The sequence below is a fragment of the Athene noctua genome, chromosome 5 (genome assembly GCF_965140245.1).
Source record: "Athene noctua chromosome 5, bAthNoc1.hap1.1, whole genome shotgun sequence".
NCBI classification, from domain to species: Eukaryota; Metazoa; Chordata; class Aves; order Strigiformes; family Strigidae; genus Athene; species Athene noctua.
In genome coordinates, this window is record NC_134041.1 from 47,108,349 (window position 1) to 47,126,497 (window position 18,149).

General features: G+C 40.6%; 1 protein-coding gene across 2 annotated transcripts in view; it reads left to right on the forward strand.

Moving 5' to 3' along the window:
- WDFY4 (WDFY family member 4) overlaps nucleotides 1–18,149 on the forward strand; it is a 145,414-nt gene that overhangs the window by 71,345 nt on the left and 55,920 nt on the right. For both annotated transcript variants that reach the window (XM_074908354.1, XM_074908353.1), the window contains exons 40-43: nucleotides 7,224–7,301; nucleotides 8,207–8,410; nucleotides 9,245–9,296; nucleotides 10,611–10,777. In XM_074908354.1, the coding sequence (XP_074764455.1) occupies nucleotides 7,224–7,301; nucleotides 8,207–8,410; nucleotides 9,245–9,296; nucleotides 10,611–10,777 (501 nt within the window). The remainder of the gene's footprint in view (nucleotides 1–7,223; nucleotides 7,302–8,206; nucleotides 8,411–9,244; nucleotides 9,297–10,610; nucleotides 10,778–18,149) is intronic.

Here is an 18,149-nt window from a genome sequence, read left to right on the forward strand (position 1 = left end):
TCATCTTTCAAGAGCTGCTGGTTGCAGAGTTTTATTTTCACATAACAGAGATGATTCAAAATGAGTTAAATGGTGTTAATGTGGATGAAAGCAGAGTTTTATCTGGTTGCAGAGAAACCCTAGAAACAAGTGCTAGTCACCGAAACAGATTTTTTTTTCCTCTGCTGAATATATAGAAAGACAGATAGTTTTTCATATTTCTTAGTTCAAATACATCCATTTTCTTCCAGAATTTTGATGCAACATTTTATTTGTAATTTCAGAAATAATTTGTTTGCATTAAGCCGCTTTATATTGTTTGATGCTTATATTTTTGATTTTTGTATTGTTTGATTCAAAAGCCTGAAGCAGTAATTTAAACTGAATCAAACTTACATTTTTGTTTTAAAACTTTGGGTGGAATCAACATTCTCAACCAGTTTCCCACAAGAAAGTAATTTTTCATTCATTTTTTTTAAAGTTCTATATTTTCAAAGATAAATAATGCATTTTTTCAATTATTCTGCGTATTATTAGAAATCTTTATAAGGAGAAGAATTATGAGCAAATTTGCTTATCAACAAGTTAAGAGTTTATATATGGTGACTCATCTCATGCAGAGAGCAGTATAAAATGCACATAGAAGTCTGGGTGTCCAGAAAATTAAGTATGAGTGTCTATCAGGCAGCAGGAACTGAAAATAGCTGAGTGTGAACTGGGTTGGGGTATGTGTAAGTAGAGAACAGGAGATCAGGGGAGGTTCTAGAAATTTCTACCAGATGAATGTAAATGTTTCTCCTAAATGAGCGTATAGGTTGCTAACCTGTGCTGAAGTCTGTGACCATTCATTTCTTGTTTTTCTCATCCTTGTTAGCCAAATTAAAAATAGATCTTGGTTGTGCCTATCTGTGTTCCATTCATGCTTTCTGCTGCAGAGTAGCCTCTAGAGTTTAGGATTGTTCTACAGGCACTAAAAAAACTCCAGAAGTGAACTTGTCACCTTTAAATGCATGTCATTTTAGGCAAACTGATCATTTTAGGGGTCAGGGAAGAGATGTTTCTTTGTATTCTCCACTCCGAGCACTAAGCATATGCTAATATTTACATAATTCTTTTGTCAGCTAAAGATTAGATGTGCGCATTTTTCTTAAATAAAAACCACAATTCAAATGTAATCAGATAATGCCAGTGCATGAAGCTTTCAGATACATGTATTTAGATACTATGTAATAAAGCATATGCACCTATATGCACTAAGTTATATGCACCTATAGGACTTCATATAAAATCACCATTTTAAATAGAAAAAGGAAAATGATGAATAAGAAAAGTGAAGGCAAGAAAAGACCCCATGGCTATTCCCCATAATGCCAGTCTGACCTTCACCTTTCACTAAAGTTAAAAGGTAATACCTATGCTGTAACCGAGGATGGAAACCAAGCCCTCAGGAGGTTGGGTGAATTACTGCAAGGTCACAGAAGTCATTCTCAGAGATAGGATTAAAGAACAAATATGTCTCCCCTCCCACTGTGGGGTTTTTGCTATTAGGAAATGAGTTATCTGTTCTCTGTTTAATGAATATGTGTGTATATGCACACGTACAAAGATACACATATACACAGTTGCTATAGAAGTAGAGCCGCTTCTGAGTTTAGCTGATAAATACAGTGTGGAAGTCTGATCACATGTACACCAAACTTTGGGTTTATCCTCTTGAAACCCACCCCTGTGTGTGGGGACATTTATGATGCACTAAAATATGGAGGTTTTTCTCATTAAGTTTGCTATTCCCCAGCCAACTGGCGATGCCAGGAATCCATCCATGATCCTTAGGAGCAGTTGGCACTGTGCATTAACCTCCTAGTGGGTGGAGGCACGAAGCTTCTATGCAACACTTAACTGCTGGAACTACAGTCTGCTGAAAAGCTAAATGAATTTTGGCAAAGCAACAATAAAATCCACATGGCAATAACAATTTTGTGATTCAAAAGAGGCTGCAAACAACGCTCAGTGTGGAGAGTGTATGCAAAAAGACTAGGATTAAACTGCTCTTTAATCTGCTAAGGAAAACATTATCTGCCTTAGCTTAATGCTTGTTACCTGGTGACTAATGAAACAATTTCACCTCTTATGAAATGAACCTACTCTCTTCCTAGTGCATAGCCAATTACTTGTAAAGTAGTCTGGTCACAAGATGAGTAGCTTATTGTTTGCACAGAGTAGCAGTGTACGTGGTCTCTGATTCACTATACTAGATTTAGTAGCAGTAGTAGACTTGGAGATGTTATGCACTTTGTCCCTGTATCATCCTTGGCTGGTGATCTGGAGACTTCACCCAGATTTAGTAATTTACTGTAACACTTGGATTCTTCTCTGTAAAATTGCCCTGCTGACTGTAAGCCTATCCTCTGCTTCTGAGGCTGATGAAGAAGGGATTGATTTACTCTCTGTGATTTAGCTGGAAAGGACCAGAAGTTTTGGGCTTTAATTGTGCATGTCAGGAGAGGAAATTCTGGTTAGATGAGTGGAAAAAGGAGGAGCATGAGAACTGAAGTGAATACAAGAAGATAGTTTTCACACCTCAACAGTATTTAGGCTCAAAACTTAACTGCTGACAGTCTGGCTCTTTAAGTCATAGCGGTTCAGGAATTTTCCATTAAAAAGACTATTGGGTTTTGATGGTGACTGCAAAAATTACTCACTTCTGTGAGAAAGTGCCTCCTTCCTAAGTCACATCATCAGTGACAAGAGATCTATGCTGGTTTGGGCATGCTGTCCAGAGGACAGAGCTGGGATACGGGGCTGTCAAAAGGAGCAGTGCTGCACCACAGGTGGATGCCATTTAATATTGAGCTGTTGGGAGGGAGATACATACTTAAGTAAAACTGAATAATTTACTCCTTATAAAATGACATTTCCTTAGTGTTCTTTCATCAAAAATGCAGCTTTTCTGTTTGAGTCAAGATAGGAAGAGTATATCACGTTAGTTTCATGTAATTTTTCTCATTCTAATGATGCTAATTTCCTGTTTCCCCCTTTTGCCGTCATCACCCATAGAGGTTTTAAACATGTGTAATTGTCACTATTAAGGTCAAAGTGCTGTGTATATATATTATCTGTATGTTTTTATTTTAAATGCTTGGATTAAAGGCAAATCTGCCCTACTTCTGTAGCAGACAACAGTAGCAGTTGTGAAGTATATGCCTAAACACATCCTGAAACACAGTGATTTCTTGAATCAGGGTCATGAAATCTGTTTCTGCCATTCACAAACTCTTTGCCACTGCCACATATGCTATTTACATGCACTTTGTTGTGTCCCTAATTGCTCTGTACCTGCTGTTCTGCTTTTCTAAGCCCATGGAATACTTTCTAAAAACCCAATGATGGTTTGAATAGCTGTAATTAGATAAAAAACCTTCCATGTAGAACTGTGAAATCCCAGGTTAGAGGAATAAGGTATGCAGACTTTTCCTGTGATATAAGATCTAGTATCTGGTAACTCAGCTATATTAGAACACAGTCTGGCACTGGGCACAAAAGAGTAGAAGGGATTTCCAAACCGGTTCGTAAAATTGTTTCCCCTTTCCGCTACTGCATGCTGTCACTATACACATCCTCTTTGTGGACTTAACTGGGCTGTTTCCAATTAATTTAGGTTGGGTTTGCCACACCACCAACCCTCCTTCCCCCACAACCAAGTCATAGGGGAAGGGTGTTCCAGAAACTCACTTGTCTTGTTTCCCCATCTGTAAGCTAAAGACTTTGACCTCTTTCATAAAGACCTCTGAGATGTACTGGTGAAAAGTACTGTACTAGAGTAGATACTTTTCTAATAGCTGCGATGCTATAAGAACGCTCTTACTGTGTGTACTTATAATATTAATTTTGCTCAGAAGAGCTAAAGTAACAGACTAATGTCACTACTTCTAGTCCTCACCAACAGATGACTGAAACACATGCTTCAAAACAAGTATGTGGGTAGTGTCGCTGTCATCCATGGGACTATTCACTTGGCACGGTAAGGGATCTGGATATTTGGGCTTACCTTTTGGCTCTTTTCTAAGTCTAAAATTATTTTGTCTTGAAGTTTATTTTTATTTATTAAGACTTTTGGCACATACTGTTGTGTGCATGTGTGTTCTGTAATACAACACATAGCCTTTAATTCCCCAATGAAAGCTTCAAAGTGCAGAGCTCCAGTGACGTAATGTTTCTTTAGGAAAGAACTGTAGCATATGTGGTGTCTGTATCATGCAATATGAGTTTATTATGGCAAGCCTGAATGTTTATGGGGTGCAGGAGTGTTAAGTGATATATATATATATATATATAAATAAAAATAATAAAAAACCCCACAGACATAAAACATTCCAGCGCTCAGTAGAGAATTGTTAACTTAGAAGTCACACCTCAACAATTTTTTTCTTTTTTTTTTTTTTATTTTCAACCATTTCTTATTACAAGCAACCTTTCAATTTCTTTATTTCTTGAAAGAAATTATGGAAAATCCACTCTCTGCGGGTTTTTTTGCATGTTAATTTCTCTGTTTGCCAGCATTTTTCTCCTTGCTGGTTTTACCTTTCTCCAATACTAATCATTTTCTCTGCTATTTGCATGAGGTCTTGATGCAGCAGGAGGAGAAAAGTTTTTTTTATTCTGTGGTTTTTTGTTTTTTGTTTTTTGTTTTTTTAATAAGGAAATAGCTTGTAAATTCCATCACCTTTTCAAGCTCTAAATATTGGCTGGGGAATCTGAGGCAGCAAAAATTACCTGATTCTACTGAGAATGTGATTGTCTAGACTGCAAAGTAGGGAAGTCTGTATAAAATAAAGACTTAATGCATGGTATCATACTCAGATTTTTAGGATGGATCAATATGGCCTCTTGGTCTGCTCTTCCCTAGAATGCAGGTCATGTTTCTTGCATTTACACCTGCTTTTCTGTATATGAAACTCAAACCTTATATTCTCTTACACAATATTAACAATTATCAAAGCTGGCATATTGTTTTTGTTCAAGATAGATAGTACACTGTGGCACTATTGTATTTAAACTACTGCATAAAGATTTGCCATTTTAAAAGTTAACCACCTACAATTTTTAATGGAAATTGTTTATTTGTTAGCAACTTGTTTGCACTAGTTGTTCATTAAGCATTACAGTGCAATTGTTCTGACTGAACACTTAAATAATAGCCTGATCCATATTCTCCATGTTTATTGGATATCTTTTTCAGGTTCTGTTTTTGTTTGTTAGTTTGGTTTGGTTTGTTTTCAGTTTTCAATTTTGTTAACTGTTCATTTCATTTTACAACCAGATGGATTTCCTGTGGGGATGATCATGAGGGACATGTTCATCTGGTTGAAGATGGCTAGTTATAGCTCATTTGGAAGACAAAGTGGTTAGTCTTCAGTTCACTGGACATGGCTAGCAGAATTTTTCCTTCTTAGGACCCTTCATAAGTTTCGAAGGCTAGAACCTCGGTCAGTGAAGTCTGTGAGAGTCTTTGCAACGTGGGCTTTGACCTTAGGGGTCTGATTGGTAACCATGAGTGAAATACAGAGTATGAGCAACTTTGAAACAGCTGTCAGCAGAGCACTGACTTAACTTGAATAGCCTGTGGATATCTGGAATGGTTGTTAATACTTGGAGGAATTGGTTGTCTATTCTGAATGTCTTTTACTCTATGTCCGCATAGAGCCTGAGATCTCAGATCTTCTCCTGTACAGAGCCCAGCTGAACAGAACAGAGATGCTGTTGCTTTCTAGGTCAGCCTTTATGGGAGTTTTATATGAATTATGGAATAGTTTTGTGAGGCCACAACTGTGATTACAGGTTTAATGATGCTTTAAACAAACAAAAATGTAATGACTTTCATCAGTGTAAAACAGGAGCTTCCTGCAGGGAAACACCAATAAATGTGACTTCGCAGCAGGGGTGCAGACCTGGCTGGCAGCCAGCAGTAATCGGCGCACCACATAGACCTTGTGTGTTAACTTAATTATAGCACAGTGTAAGCAGCAGCTAGACAGTTTGCTGTGAGGAATCACTGCCAGCGTGGTACAGAGTCCATGCATTTAAAAGTTACCCATCTGATCCATGGCTTTAGGTAGTGAGAGGCTGGGACTTTCACAGCCAGTTTAGCTTCATGCTGTGACTCACAGCAATCTTACCTTTATCACGGTAGCTCAGGTGGGCATAAGAGCCTTCAAATGGCACTGAGGTCACTCTAACCTCTCCTGTATAATCTCTGAGCAGCTTCTGCCTTCTCTGCCACCTCTAATCCTCAGGAATTTATCAAAGGAACAGATAGATACTTTTGCTGCTTTCTGCTGCTTTCTATAATGCAGTTAATGATTAGCCACTTTGGTTCTTTTTTTTTTTTTTTTTCCCACTTTCATGGCTTTAGTCTTCCTTTTGTGAATTCCAAGAAAGGACAAGCAATCTTATTTTGACTTCAAAAAACATGTTCAAGTAAGACTGCATCTTTCCTACACATTTGGCTGGCACATGGAATAGGTGTTTATGGTTTATTTGGATATCAGACATTTGGAAAACGTGTATTTCCAGAAATAACTGAGTAGCATGGGGGTTTAGGGCATGTCTGTGGTGTGTAGTGGAGCAAAGGCAGTTATTGTGGGTGTCATATTGCATTAGCACAGCTCTGCAAATTTCCAGTTCTAGAGCTAGCTCAGCCATCTTTGTATTGCAATCCCATTAAATAGTGTATTTATACTCCAATTCACTTGTTACCAGAGGGCTTAGGCTCCTAAATCTCAAAAATGTTTCTAGGAACAGTTGGTTTGCTGTCTCCAAAAAGGAGACATGGACCATTCCTGTGTTTGCACTTTATGCAGCAAGGAGCAGGTGTATCCTTACGGATCCTTACCTCTGTCATGGTCTCTACAACACACAGATAATTGTCTTTTATGCTACTTGTAGTGCTAACTCAGCTCCGAAAGGAGGAGCCTTAAATTGTATTAGCTGTTTTCTTCTGAGTAGTTCCACTAATGATCCTTGTTAAGGTCATGAATGTGTCTATCTTCCTGGTGTAATTGTGCAGCTTGCTCTCAGATGATTGCCTCATGACTATACTGTCTGGAGAGCTGTCAAACTTGCAGACACTGGATATATTTCCTAATTATTCTTGTAAAAGACAGAGCAACTAATGTCAGCTTCTGCCCCTCACAGAGTTTACACCTGAAGCAGCTTGGTGTAATGTGTTTTGATATTTGTTCTAGGGATTTGTGTCATGTATGGAACAACACCGAAGAGCTGGACAGGAGCTCTATGCCTCACTGTACAAGAACCACATACAGGTAAAGAACAAGAATATTATGCAACAGCTTTCTGTTGAAAGGATGCTCTTGGACTACCTTGAGAAATCAGACATTTCAGAAGTGAGATGAGTAGTATGCCCGAAGAAATGCTGAGAGTTGATGAGTCAATACTCCATTCCTGACATCAACTGCTGAAATGTGATACAGCATCACTCACCAGATTCCTCACTTTATCTTCAGCAGCCTTTTTTATTTTGTTTAAATGAATTATTCCTTTCTCACAGTAGCAAAAATGAAAGGACTCTGACCTCTTTTTCTTAGCAGCCAGTAAAACTTCTCAAGATGTCTCAAGCTCATAGGCAGTAAAATCTCACAGGTATGTTTCTGTTTCAGGATTGGTCATTAGAGACCAAGAAGCTTTTCATTCTTTGGAATTCTCACCTCTTCTCTCCTTTAAATTCATATTTTAGTGCCTCCCAACTCCCTGCACACACCTCCTAAGTAGAAATAATTAAATTTATGCCAAGCTTGAAGAGAGCACAGTACATTTCTGACTGAGACTTTCAGACTCTGTTCCTAGCAAGCACGGGTGTTGCCATTTGACACAAACATTTGCCAAAAAACCCAGCAGTGAATAAAGCCTCTGTGATGCTGTTCTCCTGGCTCACTACTTTTGTGTTGGAAATCTAATGAAAGCAGCCATTTTCAAGGAGGTTGAAGTTTGCAACATGCTTACATTTTCCCCTGTATCTTAGTTTGACTAGTTGCATCTCCCACAGCATGCTTTCAGTGGTCAGCTGGACCTGTGTTTGCTGGGTCTGCTGTGCTCTCTCTGCCTCATCTGGTAGGTTGGGTAGATCCCTCTGAATCACTGGGGTAGTGCCACTGCTGGATGGGAGGAGAAAAGTGTGCAAAGGGTGGCTCACAATGCTTCTGTTCCACAGATGCTCCAGTGTGGTTACAACAAAGCAGCCAAGGACTGGATGATACTTGAGGAGCAGCTTTTCTACAGAAGGGGCCCATGGAGAGATGCATCACAATCCTCAGAGCCACGATGCATTCATGATTGTTATGAAGGGCCTTCACGAATGAGGAGGAGGATTCAACATGTGAACACCCGAGCAGCAACAATGCGAATGAAGAGTGAGGTAGAAAGCTTTTGCAGGAGGTGCACTATTTCTGTAACAGTTGCTGGTGACTATATATTCACCTCTTTCCTCTGGTTCTCATCACCTGATTCATCAGTATGCTGTGCCATGCATGGACAACCCACTGAATGGGTTTAGTTTTGAGCGAGTAAGAGGGTCTGCAATGTGTATAGCAGCAACAGAATGATTTTCCCTCTTTTTTGGTATAAGATGTCCCCAGGCAGATGAGAGTATATCTCATATGTATGGCCATATTTTTCTGCCTGTAATATCTCATGGGTATAGGGCTTCCCAATGTATGCAACAAAGTCCAGTGAGAAGGCTGCACTGTCCTGTTAGTCTTAATGCTTATTAGTTGTTATTAGGGCTGCTAGAACTGCTGGATGATCAAAAGGGGAATTGGAATGGTTTGAACCATTGAACTGTGTATGTGGGGTATTTAATACTGTCTCTATAGTGTCTAATTCCAAATCCCATCAATCAGGAGCTGAACCACTTTAGTATATCAGGAAGTTTCCATCTCTAGGACATTTTCAGCTTTTATGTGAAGCTTGGATTCTGGCAGTTTTCTGTAGATTGGGTGGTATGTTTTTTATCCTATAACTGGCTTCATGAAGGGTCATCTTTGAAAAGACAATAGTCTTTTTGTTTAATTGTGGACATTTGTTTCTACATGTTATTGTTCCTTTGGGTCCTTTCAAATTAGTTTCTTTGAATTTCCAAGGCATTTATTTGCAACATAGTTCTAAATCTGTGTTTTTCTCTGCAACAAGGTTCTGAGTTATGTCTACCTGTCCGCATATTCCACTTCATTCATACCTAGTTTCTTTTCAGGTTCTCCTAACAAACAGAAATGAAACGTCCCCCCTTGCTGAAGTGAATCCAGGTAACCTTTCAGGGGTAAATTACATCATCAAGAGGGTGGGCACAAACAACCAAAGAAAATTGGAGTTAGTGTATGGAAGTCCAGGTCAGAAATTCACCTAGTGAAAAAACTTACTGTCAGTGCTCTGGGCTAAAAAGTCACTGTAACATCTGGGAAAAGACTGATACAATTGCTATAGTTGGTGTATAAACTGTCTTCGGAATTTTTTGCTCTCTTCTTGCTACAGGACAGATCTGAAAGCAAGAAAGCTATCTTGAAATGAAAGCTTTGGGCATTCTTGTGCACCTGGAAAGCTCCCAATTGCTTAAACACCAAAGGAATATTGTAGACTTTCCCCCTGTTTTTAGTAGACACTCAAATTCTACCTCTTAAATACCGTTTAAAACCAGGTGATGGATGGCTCAGAGAAATGGCGATAGGAATTGTAGCTTTCCAGAAACGTGGACAAAATAACGGAAAGTGGAAGGAAATCATCAAGAATATTAACATGTCAAACTGTTGTTCAGCATTCAAAATAGAACCACATTTTTCAAAATATGATCATTATGTGAACATTTTTCATTTTCCAAGGCCAGGTTTCCTGTTATATGAGACATTAAAAGAGGGGCAGGAATTAAATATGGTATAGAAGTCAGTAATTTTTCAGAGGGGGGGGAAATAAAACATTGAGAAAGAACTGTAGTTTGGAAATGTCAGCCAAGTCTAAGGCTTTGGATTTCAGCCACCTGTATGGCTGCTCCAAGTTAAGCTTCTAGAGTATACTGTTGAAAACAGGCTGTATTGTATACTTTTTAGTGTGATAAGGCTTAGCAAACAAGTGAAAGTGGAGCTCATTGTTCTAGACTCCAAACAAGATTGAAGTACTATGTAGTTTCTATGTGAAAGTGGTTACAGTCTACCCCAATAAGAAGGCTGATCATGCCTTCTGTAACTGTGTGCAGTGCATGAATTTGCAAAACCTGGGACACAGCTTGGGCAAGATATGAGTGGATTGTCTCTCCTTGGGTTCTCTTAAGATCCGGCTCAGTGCATGTCACCAAAAGACTACCATTTTCAGTTTTTCACGATTTCCTAATCTTCAGTGATTCTGGGAATTTAGTTTGAATTATGACTGAGTGCAGCTACCTGTATTTAGTTCCCTGAACTAAGCATCCTTCTTTAGCAGTCATAGATTTTACTTCCCTCTTGCCTGTTTTTTGCAAATAAATAATGCTATTTCCCAAGGTAGAACAGATTGGGTAAAAGTCTAAATTACGAACGCTTTTGGTGTCATCCGGCTGCTACTAAAACTGCAATCCTTTTATACTGATATAGGAGAGCTGATGTTAAATGGAGCAGAAAGGGAGATGGATAAGAAGGGATTGGATTGTAACCAGCTCACATTCTTCCCGGCTCTACATGAAAGTTTCCATTCAGAAGACTTCTTGGAACTGTGTGTGGAGAGACAAATTATATTGCAGGAGTTTGCAGAGAGTGAAAAGGTAAGAAAGATGAACTAGAAAATTTTCTCTGGGGTGATGGCATTTTAGAGGGTGGATTGGATGTGGAGGCCTATCTGTTCCCTTCAGTTTGGGGTTCAGGTGGATTCAAGCTACTGTAAACATCATCACTGTCTGTTTCCTTAGAGCAATTACAATTTTCCAGCCTCTGTATGAACTCCTATATAGACTTATTCTTGAAGAACATTTAGCATTAACTCTTTGAAGTAACAGAAAAAAATTTGCATATGCAACCAAGGTATTCTTGTACCTGTGAGACAGTATTGTCTGAATTTGCCTAAGACACGGCAAATTATAAGACTCAGAATTCCTGTCCTGCTTCCCTGCCATTACTCATCCTCAGAGCAGTGCTTGGATCAAATTTATTTATTATCTCTAGAAGCGCATGCCAATTTTGTATAGGTTGCTAGTTCAGTGACGTTTAAATCTCTTCCTGCTGAATACCAGAAAATGTTTTCTTCCTCCCTTCACATGCCTTTTACTTCTCTGCTTACTGGACAGATTCTTCCCTCTAAGTCCATAGAGACTTTCCCTGCTTCGTGTTTGATACTTCCATCATCTGTCATCTAGTCAAAACAGTGCTGTTCCTTTTTTATTCTTATACTGGACTGGATGCCCTTCTCCCAGGTTTCTTCCCAGCATAAGTAAGAGGCAGGTTCAAGAACACTGAGGGAGGACATGAGCTGTGGAGTAAATAGAGGTGACTGTTAGTGGGATGTTAACTTCAGTCTTGTGTACTCAGTTTAATACCTTTGCTCAAAAGCCAGCAACCTGCCCTTCTCTTTCAGCATAGTCCCCACAATGGTGACTCCAAATCAAGTCCTTGATGTTGAGTACACACTGGACATAGCCATTTTCCTCAGGACTGTGAGAGATTTTGTCATGAGGAATAGACTTGGCCTCATTCTCTGATCTTTTGCAGTGTACCTGTTTCTTCCAGTGGCATCATCCCCCTTGCTGGCCTAGCATCTGTTGTGGTTTGAATCCGGCTGGCAGCCAAACACCACGCAGCTGCTCACGCACCCTCCTCTGCCAGAGGGTAAAGGGAGACTTGTAGGTTGAGATAAAAACAGTTTAATAATTGAAATAAAACAGTAACAATAACAGAAAGTACAAACTGGTAATGCACTATGTGATTGCTCACCACCCACTGACTGATACCCAGCCTGTTCCCAGCTAGCATCCTGAAAAAGCTAAGATTCCAAACCTGCAATCCCAAAAGTGAGAAAGAACCCCCTCCTTCCTGGCCAACTGCCCTTTCTATATCGAGCGTGACGTGATATGATATCAAATATTTCATTGGCTAATTTGGGTCCAGTGCTCTGCCTATGTTCCCTCCTGGCTTCTTGTACATCTGCACACAGGCAGGACATGGGGAGTTGGAGAATCCTTGAGCTCTTAGAAACAACTGAAAACAACAGCGTATGATCAACATTCTTCTCACACCAAATCATGTACTGAATCCAAAATACAGCACTATTCTAGCTATTAAAAAGAAAAATTAATTCTATCCCAGCCGAAACCAGGACAGCATCCCATAGTGGAAGCCAAGGGTGGGACTTGGAGTATTTAAACTCAGCCATCATAGTGCTGTGATAGCTATACATAGATATAGAACTAATTATTTTATTTTTGTCCTAATACCATCGCCGAATTTTCTTTATGCTTTGCCAGTGGCAAGGGTCACATTTGTGCTCTCTAACATGATGGCTTCCTCGTGCTATTAGAGCTGTTGGGACACTGTCTATACAACGTAATTCATTTCCCTGCCCCTCCTTCTTTCCCCCCGCCCCCATGTCTCTGCCCAGCAGAAGGAGACAGGCATGAAAATGTGAGGCATGTTTTCTGTGTGCTGATCTCGTTTTGAGCCTTCAGGCTGTCTGTCTCTTCTCCATGTAACTCCGCAGGAAGCTGTCAGAAATGCCAGGCATGGTTTTTTCCAGCAGCAGTCACCGTGTTGCCGAGCTGACAGAAGTATTAAAAAAAGCAGTAGGGGGTGACATTAGCTGTCCTGCGCTCACTTAGTGCGCTGCGGTCCTGCCTTGTAAATGGCTGCCTCGTGAGCTGTTTGCACTTTAAGCAGGCGACTGGAACCATCTTACCTACTGCACTGCACAGAAAAGTCATTGTGATGCTTTGGCAGATACTGGATTGATTTCTGGAACACAGGGATAGCCCTTGTCTGGAAAATGGTCATTGTTTTATAATGTCACCCAGTGCTACTTTTTGCATTACCATTAAATAGATACCTCTGTACATACTCTGGTACGTGAGATGGATTTTTGCAGAAGCAGCAGATCAAATGCTACTGGCATTGACAGAGTGTGTTCCGCATCAAGTTAAATCAGGAGAATATGGGTCCAGGTGGAGTATTGTTATGCTAATATAATCTAGTCTTTTGTTATATTTTAGCTTGAAAAATAGAGTAGAAAACATTTCTAGGCATTCATGTGAAAATAATTTAAAGTATTTAAACAAGATAAGTTTACTGCTTGGGCTGCAAGAGAGAGAACTGTGAAGGAGAAAACAAGTGGATATAGTTTGACTATAAGCTAAAGGAAGCTACTGAATAGTTAGTCCCCTAGACAGTGGAGACAAATAATGTGAGGGAGCAGTCATGCTCTGTGTTTGAACAGCATCCAGACCATGCAAAGTTCAGCCTTTAGATATGTCTTTTTTTTTTGTCACCTTTTTACACAATAAACCTACCCATAGAGGAGTGCATTTCCCAGATTTCAGTGTCAAGAACTCTGAATTTAGGAAATGCCAGAAACCAAGAAAGTAATGCCAGATCTGTGCAATTATAGCCCTTAATGACATAATCACTTGCTGATTTTACCATGAGACTATCCCTTCTGCTTTACCAGTACACAGAGTGAAAGGTATGTATATCAGAATCAGTACCTGCAAAGTAGTACTTAGTTGTCTTGACCATAAGTCTGTCTCTTCCAGCCAGGATCCTTGTAAATACATAAAAATGCACCTTCTCTGTTCTGCAGCTAGCAGGAATGCTGTAGATGCCACTCATCTTCCCTACACAGTGTTAATTTATCACTAGAATATGTCTATCCTGAGCAGGCTCTGTGAAAAAAATAGTATTTAATTCTGTAGTTACATGGTAACATAATGCATATACAAAGGGGCTGAATTCAGTCTGACTTTTGAGGATATGACTTTGCATTCATAGTAATGCTTTCTTAAATTTTGTGTGACATTCCCAAAGCTTGAAAATGGAAGCCTCTATCAGACCTCCCAAGATAGCAGGCCAACAGCAGAATTGCTGAAAGTTGCAGAATTTTGCAAGCATTGACATCTGCTGAAGAAAGCACCTTTAGAGCCTTTCAGGCCTTTATAATGGCCTCTGCCAAAGTGGCAGCTGGAGGGGATAGTAAGAATATATTATGATCCTGGATATGGGCCTGTCCTGGAGGTTGCAAAACAATCACACATCTCCACCATATGTCCCAGCCCTGCATTTGGAAAGGAGACTGTGTTGTGGTGAGCACAGTTTCCTTCCTGATTTTTTACCCTCAGCTGTTTTGCCCCTCTCAGCTGCCCCTACGTTCCTGTTGTGTTTGAACTATCTGCCCCATTCTCCCCCCCCTACATAATGCAACCTCCATTTTTCAGGATTCTTGTTCTCATCCTATTTCCCTTGCTCAGATTCCTAGTCTCTTCTCTGCAATCACCCTACCCTAGGTGTAGTATCATTTCCAGTTATATTAAGGTCCTTGCTGTTCTTTACCTGTTTCTTTCTATCATCTGCACCAGTTTCTGATAGTACTCATCAGCTTTCAGTGATCTGCTAGAGGCAGATCTAAAAGACAGAAACCTTGTATGCAGTGGCAAAATGCAAGGTACGGAGGAGTTTTGTGTTTTGGCTCTATGAAGGTACATAAAGAAGTAAGTGGGTGTTCAGAGGAGTTGTGGATGTTTGTGGCTCACCCACATGCTAAGCGTCTGGGTGCAAGGGATGAAGGGTCAGGGCAGTTCTTTTCAGGCTAAATGAGAATGGTAGTCTGGTAGTGGAGATATTTTGTTGCATCACATCCTTCCTTACAGATGGTCCTGCAGGGACCACTTGTGAAAGCTGGACAAAAGGACTGCTCTTGGTGTGGTTGGGACAAATGTCACTTTGAACTCAAGGCTGGGAATTGAGTTGCCTCATTAATGAATATTTGGAACTGGTGCTGTAGTTACAGAAGTGTAAAGTAGTTATCTATGTGTATATGCCCAAAGCACAAAGTGGGTTTGGTTTCTTTTTTTTTCCTGCACGCAAGTTAATGTGTGTCATTCAATAGATTGATATATCAGACTGCAGAAGCAGATTTACAGTTGTTGCTGTCAGGGCTGTCCCTTCAGAAGTTACTGAATTGTCATACTCTGCCTGCTTGGTTATACATTTTGCTGAGGCTCCATTGAAGTTATAGTGTGTACAGGTGAAGATTATGTTTTCCATGTATCTTTAGTATACTGAAACTGTACGCACCATAGGCATGGGAGGAGAGGTTATATGTGATGTGGGTGATGTTATACAATATGTACTGTTGCAGAATTTTGCAAGAGAAATGCAAATAGGAACCTATCCTGATCTATCAATTTGCCTATGAAAAGCGAGAGCCAACCGTTTAAATAACCCTGGTTTACCAGCAGACAGGGAGATTGGATTCCTATATACACAAACTGACCCCCCAACTGCAAGATTGCCTCCCTGATCTTTACAAGTCTAAAGTAGTCCTGACAGGTTGTTAATGTGCAGTTAACACCTAATAGTTGAAGAAAGTGTTGGAAGGCTTGGGGAATGGTTTTGGTGTAGAAATTCTGAATTTTTGAGAAAAGTAAACCTCTGTTTGCCAGCAAGTCATTCAAGACAGTATGAAATCCAAGCAGCTGGGGTAATGAATCTGGTTAACAAGAGGACATGGCCTAGCAGAAATCTGGGCACAATGCCTTTCCTTGAAGGAGGGGCTGGAGGGAACACAGAAGATGCAAAAAACAATAATAGAAGGGACTAGCATAAATCAGAGGGAGTGGGATCCATGGTTGGGAGAAAGGAGCTGATTAAAGAACAGCCTCAATTGAAAGATGGAGCAGCTGTTCATCATCTAGGACTGGCAGCAGCAGCTCTGCATCCACTTGGTGGAGCCAGTGTTTTTAGGGGCATTGCACATACCTTGCAGCTATGAACAGAGTAGAATAATTTCAGTTGGAAGGGACTTACAGTGATCATCAAGTCCAACTGCCTGACCACTTCAAGGCTGACCAAAATCTAAGCATGTTATTAAGGGCATTGACCAAATGTCTCTTAAACACTGATGAGCTTGGTGCAGTGACCACCTCTCTAGGAAGCCTGTTCTAGTGTTTGATGACCTTCTTGGTAAAAAAATGCTTCCTCATGTCCAGTCTAAACCTCCTCTGGCTCAGCTTTGAACCATTCCCATGTGTGCTATCACTGGATACCAGGGAGAAGAGATCAGTACCTCCACTCTGCTTCCCCTCTTCAGGAAGCTGTAGGGAGCAAAATGCAAACCAAGGCAGACTGTTTTCATGGGAGCACTGTTACACTTCATCCCAGTGTGATGATGCAGCAGTAAAGAACTTTACATGTGCTGACGAACAGTGGGAACAGGGTCTAGCTGTTGTGGTTAAAGCAGAGGACTGGGAAGCCAGGTCCTTAGCACAAGCCATTTCCCTTTTCTGTGCCTAAGTTTCTCCTTTTCCCTCCCTGCTTCAGGAGCAGAGCTTTTAATGGCTACCCCACCGTGGGAAGGAGTGCTAAACAGTAATAAGGGTTTTCAGTGTGAAACTCTGCCTGTATTGAGATGGGAGTGTCTGAAGAAAGAAAGGTGTTGCAGATGATTACTGCTCTGACTTGCACTATCTGGGTTTCTGCTGTGGTAGAGGCTGCTGGGAGCCCCTTTCCCATGTTCCTCTACCCTTACCGCAGTTCAGTGAACAACTTTGCTTCTAGGTGCAAAGGACAGGGTCTGACTCATGATGTAAGTGTCACAAAAAAACCCCCAGAGCACCTTTAGCCAGATCTCTGCTCTTCTGTATATGCTCCTTCACCATATTACTTCGTGCTCCATAGATACCTCCTAGTATCTGCTTCTGTGTTGGGTTTTTTTAGTGTTCACCTTGATGAAAAACATTTTTCAGCTGTAAGGCTGTAGCTGCTCCTCCCTGGAGCTCTGCAGAGTTCCTGACAAACCCCGTGGCCCTGACTGCTGCCTCAAGCAAGCACAGATGATCCCCTAAGAGGTACTTTCTGTAGAACGAAGCTGTGGAAAAAGAAACAGGCAGACTTTGCTGTGGTTATTCCTGAGAGACTCATGAGACCAGCAGGAAGGGCATGAACCTAAGTGAACTGACCTAAGGGGAAATTTAAGGTCTCATATTAGTTTTTGGCAGCATTTTCTGTTTAAGAGGAGTCTGGAGTGAGACTCCAGTGTGCAAGAGGTATGAGCACAATCCTATTAGAAGTGTCTTCCAGATGCTATCATCAGCCTCTCAGACTGGTGATGGGTCAGAACAGATGGCAACTTTCACAGAATCAACTAGGTTGGAAAGGACCTTGAAGATCATCTAGTCCAACCGTTTCATCACTGAAAGCAAGGACAAAGAGCAGTCCCAGTGCCCACAATCATATACAAGCCAAGAACCTTCTCCTGCCACCCCCTCTTTCTCCCAAATACCTGATATTCTTTCCTTGCAGCATTTGAGAAGTTAAAACCTGAAAAGCGCACACAGAAGAAGCACCTTCCACATGGGGTTTTTGCTCCATTTGAGTAAGGGAGGGAGGGTTAGTGGAAGCTGCCTGCAAAAAAGGAATGTGTCCTGGATCTTCTAAAGAAGAGTTGTGACCACAAGGCTTTCTTTCTAGTGATTGCAATGGCTTCACTCAAGTCTGAGCAGAAGAAATTTGATCTAATGTTTATAACAGTTCAGATGTGACCAAACTTGAGCCTAGAGCCCCTACCACTAAAGACTAGGTCAAGCAGATTTAGTTTCCTTTGGTCATTGAGCAGCTGGAGAGAGTGAAGCAACCTGTCACATATTCTTAAATTGTGATTAATGAGACACATGTGTGATGCTTTCAAAGTAAGATGAGACTTCAACAACAAGTAAACTAACAATCATTGCAGGAAAGGTCTTGTGAGTGGCAGAGAGGTGGACTTGTATTGCTCTCGCTTACCGTGATAACATGTATCTGTTTCCCTAGCAAAAATTGTGAAAGCCGTGTATTTGATGTCATGTACTCCTAGTCATTTTAAACTCTGTGGCCCTAAATAACATTGACCCTACTTTACTAACAGGTCTTTTGTAGCTGATGCAGCCTGGGATGCTTCAATAT